General features: G+C 68.8%; 1 protein-coding gene across 1 annotated transcript in view; it reads left to right on the top strand.

Moving 5' to 3' along the window:
* Nucleotides 1-3,817, top strand: part of H696_02148 (hypothetical protein) — a gene marked incomplete at its 3' end in the record, with an annotated part of 12,393 nt that extends 8,576 nt beyond the window's left edge. The window contains exons 6-7 of the mRNA XM_009496044.1: nt 1-2,119; nt 2,292-3,817. The exon at nt 1-2,119 is cut by the window's left edge and continues 716 nt beyond it. Of these exons, the coding sequence (XP_009494319.1) occupies nt 1-2,119; nt 2,292-3,817 (3,645 nt within the window). The remainder of the gene's footprint in view (nt 2,120-2,291) is intronic.
* Nucleotides 3,818-4,372: the final 555 nt, after the last annotated feature.

Below are 4,372 nucleotides of genomic sequence, written 5' to 3'. Positions count from 1 at the left end.
CTCCCCGAGGGCTCCATGATGGCCTACCATCACCAGGGCGGTGGGGGGGCCTACCTGTCGGACCGGTCGGTGGTGGTTCACTACCCGGCTGCCATGGGGGGAGGCCACGGGGGGCATTCGGCTTCGCAATTGGCGGGACCCTCCTCTTCGACCTCTTCGGCCGCCGGCGTCGCCGCCGCTGCCGCCTCATCGTCGTCCTCGGGTGCATCGACCGGGTCGGCCGTCGCGGGTTCAGGCTCGGCAGGGTCCGTGGTCCTTCATCCCTCACAGGACCCGGATGATTTGATGCCCGGCGGAGGTGCTTGCTCCTCGGGGTCTGGCGGCGGCATGCTGTTGACGGCCATCCCCGAGCCGCTGGCCGGCGAGTCGGCCGGCGAGGAATCCGATGCCGGCATGTCATCCTGCACCAGTGGCGGGTCGCTTGCCCTGTCCAGCTCCGTGGGCGATCTCGCGGCCACGGTGGTGGTCCCCGGGGGCGGACCCTCCTCGCGGTCGTGCTCGCCCTACTCGCGGCCGAGTTCGCGGCCGGATACGCCGCAGATGTCGGCCACCGGCGGCGGCCCGGCCGAGCGCAGCAGTCTTTCCAGTCGCATCGCCATGTCCCCTCAGCGCCGTGCATCCCTCCCGCTTCCGAGCTTGAACTACGCACACCTAAGTGGCGGTGGCGGCGGCGGCCCAGACGAATCGGTCTCATCTGACTCGTTGGCCAAAACCGTGCAGTCCCTCTCGCAGGCGGTCGGCGGCGGGGCCTTCGTCAATTTGGATGCCCTGCCACTGACCCCCTCGTCGCCGCTGCCACGGCGGACGCCGAACTGTAGCAGCAAGGCGTCCCTGCTGAACCCCCGCGCGGAGGACCCGCTTCTGGTGGATCCGCATCGCGGCGGCCGGCGTCGGCACAGCATCCAGCTCACCTCGCAGGGGACTGGCAGCGAGTCGCTCGTGTCGACTGACTCGAAGTCCGGCTTGGCGGCGGCGGCGGCGGCGGCGGCGGCGGCTGCGGCGGCGGCGGCGGCCGCCGCAGATATGGCTCTGGAGTCCAGCTCTTCGCAGGATCTGTCCAAGATGGCGGCGGCCACGGCCGCGGCCAGTGGCTACCCGGCGCCGACCTTCCCCTCGTCTCTCGGGTCGATGGTGGCCGTGGCGGGCGGAAATGGCGTTGCCGGGAGCAGGGCCCCCGGGGGCGGTCCCGGTGGCTCGCTGAGCTTCGCCCCGGAGGTGGTGTCGCATCTGCAGTTGGATCTGCGATACCACGGGCCGGGTGGGGCTGGCAGCGACCCGAGGCCCGGCAATGGGCGTCTCTATTCGTCGGCCACCGCCGGTGGCAGCTCCACCGGCGGCGGCAGCGGCGGGCCCACCGGCGGCGGATATGATCGTGGTCTTGTTGATGACATGGACACTCGGACCAGTTCCCCCGAGTTCGTCCATGGTATCGGAGTCGGGGGCCCGCACATGGGCCTGGCTCCCGGGCCTGGGCCCGGGCTCATTGCCAGCAGCAGTGGCAACGCCAGCGATGGGAATTTCAGCTGCATGAGTCGCAGCAGCAGCAGCAGCAGTGTCGGCAGCCTGGGTGGCGGTCGGAGCAGTAACTCCTCCACGGAGTTCTCCCAAGCCGCGGCCCTGCATCCGGAGAGCATGATCACTGCGCCGTATGCCAGCATGCTGCTGAGCACCAATCATCCTGGCAGTGTGCCGGCCGGGGCGGGGTCCTTCCACCAGACTGCCCAGCAGCAGCAGCAGCAGCAGCAGCATGGCCCGGGGCGACCGCTCTGGCTGAGCGAGGTCGCCGCTTCCGGGAGCACGACCGCCGGCAGCCCACATGTGGATTCCGTCCTGCAGCAGCAGCGCCATTTGCAGCAGCAGCAACAGCAGCAACAGCAGAAGCAGTCCACCTCCGGCGGGAGCTTGGGGATGACGCGCTCGGCGCCGGCACGCGAATTGGCCCCCCGTCGGCCTGGTGGTGCTCCCATGCCTCTTCTTCCGGCGTCTGCCGCCGCCGCTGCCATGGTCAGTGAATATGCGTCCGGTGGCTTTGCCGAGGCCACGGCGACGGACCACTCGCGCAGTGATTTCTACTTCAGCGATGACTCCATGCAGTCGTCCTTCCCCCTGGGCCATGGTGGTTCGTGCTTCCTCTCCAGGGTCTTGCTCTTTCGCATCTTGCATGTGCCCCCCGCCCTCTGTTTCTTTCTCGCTCGCTCTCTCTCTCTCTCTCACCCCCCCCCGCCCCAAACACATGCATCCCTGTGCCTTCTCCCTATCTCCCCCTCTCCCTCCCTCTCCGCCATATGCAGACGCCGTGTTAGATATGGCCGCGACCGGCTATCATGTCACAGGTGGGAGACCCCAACACCGACTGTACTACTTCGATCCACAGCAACAGGGCCTGAGCTCGTCGGCCGGCAGTTCGTCCGACCCCCAGGCCCTGTCCGACTCATCGACCGCCGCTTCGGCGGTCTACTATTACCCATCACAAGTGCAGCAGCAGCAGCAGCAGCAGCAGCAGCAGCAGCAGCAGCAGCAACAGCACGTGCACCACATGTCGCAGCACCAGCTGCGCACAACGGCCCCGGGAACTTCCTCCTCCTCCTCCTCCTCGAGGCATCACCACTCGGACTCCGAGGCGTACATGCTTCAAGCAAGCGGAGCCTCGCTACATAGCGATGGCGGGTATGTCTCGCCGCCGCCGCCGCCGCCGCCACACATGCCCTTCCCGACGGGCGCCGGTCCTGGAGGGAATGTCGGCAGTGCGACATTCTCCGGGTCCCCGTCGCCCGGTGGCGGAAGTAGCAGTGGCAACAGCAGCAGCAGCAGCAGCAGCAGCAGCAGCAGCAACAGCAGCAGCAGCAGCAGCAGCAGCAGCAGCAGCAGTGGCGGCGGCATGGCTGGCGGCCCTGGCCCGATGCGACATGCCGCCGATCTGGCCCCCAGTTTGCGCCGGTCGGCGTCGCACGGGCCCGAGGGAGGAGGGGCCCCTCATGGTGGCAGTGGCGGCGGGCGTGTGGACTTCCCACGGCCCTCGGTCTCGGCCGAGCGGGTTCTCTTTGCCCCGGGCCCCGGCGGCAGCGGCTCTGGCAGTGGCTCCCAGCCTGCGATGGTGGACTCCCAGGGGGGGTCGACGGCGACTGGGGCCACGGCACTGTTACACCCGCACGCCGGGGCCGGGGCCGGTCCGCCGGCTCGATACATGCCGACCTTCTCGCATGGGGCCCCTGGCAGTAATGTCAACGCCGGGCTGCTGCCCCTGTCGCAGTATTTGCACGCAGCCCCGGACGCCGGCAGCGGCAGCAATGCCGGCCCGATGCATGGCAGTATGGATTCGGCAGAGATGCCGGCCGGTCCTGGCGGGGGCGGCAGTCTCCCCTCGCCCTCAGGACCTGCTACTGCTAGCGCCGGCCCTGCTGCTGCTGCTGCTGCTGCTGCTGCTGCTAATGCTGCTGCCGGTGGCAATGGTACCCGGTTGGCCGGCCCCAACATCGGCAGCCTTCCCCGACCGATGCTCCACCATGTTCTTGGCGGTGGTAGCGGGGCCGGTGGCAGTGGCTCAGAGTTTTTCGCCACTGCCGCCGGCGGCACCCCGCTGGGGGCCGATCCCGCCGGGGTTTATTCCTCCGGGGGGAATGGCAGTGTCCCGGGCGGCAGTGCCTCAGGCACGCTGGCCACCAGCCACGCGTCCAGCGAGTACTCCAGCCCGGTGATCAATGGCTCGGTGTACTCCTTCGCCGGCTTCATCGAGCACACCCCCTTCAATTCGGCCCTCTCGCACATGGAGCTCAGCTCGTCTCTCTCCAACCCGGCGGACGACTTCTCGCCGATGTAGTAGTGCGGGTGGGCGGGCGGGCGGGCGGGCGGGCGGGCGCGCGCGCGCGCGCTCTGGCCTCCTCGCCTCCCCTCTGCCTGTCTGTTTCTCCCCTCATTTGTCTTCCCCCCCCCCTCTCTCTCTCTCCTCCTTCCTCTCTGTGTGCCTCGGTGCTCTTTCTCCCCGGGCGTGCCTCTCCCCTCCCCATCGCAGCAGAGCGAGGGGGCGGGCGGCGCCTGGCTCGCCACCCGGAGGCCGGAGGCAGGAGGAGCACAGGAAGCCCATGCTCCCTGCTCCTCCTCCTTCTCCTCCTCCGTGTCTTGCCTTGCTGCTCTCTCTCCTTGTGTGCATGCGCGGGCGCGTCCTTCCCGTAACGTGCTGCTGTGGCTCGCGACAGTTTCTGCCGGCCAGCGGCGCGGGGCGTGCCCCATCGATGCGGGGGGGGGGGGGCGGTGTGGTGGCCTGTGTGCATGTGTGTGAGTTAGCTGGGGCTGGGCATGGGCCTGCCGTGTTATTCATCATCCCGGGATGCGAGCGCTTGCGCGCTCCTGCCCCAATTCTAGAGATCGACCTTTG

Source organism: Fonticula alba (assembly GCF_000388065.1).
Source record: "Fonticula alba strain ATCC 38817 unplaced genomic scaffold supercont2.3, whole genome shotgun sequence".
NCBI lineage: Eukaryota > Rotosphaerida > Fonticulaceae > Fonticula > Fonticula alba.
Note: the sequence above shows the minus strand (reverse complement) of the source record. Positions and strands in the feature narration are given on the sequence as shown.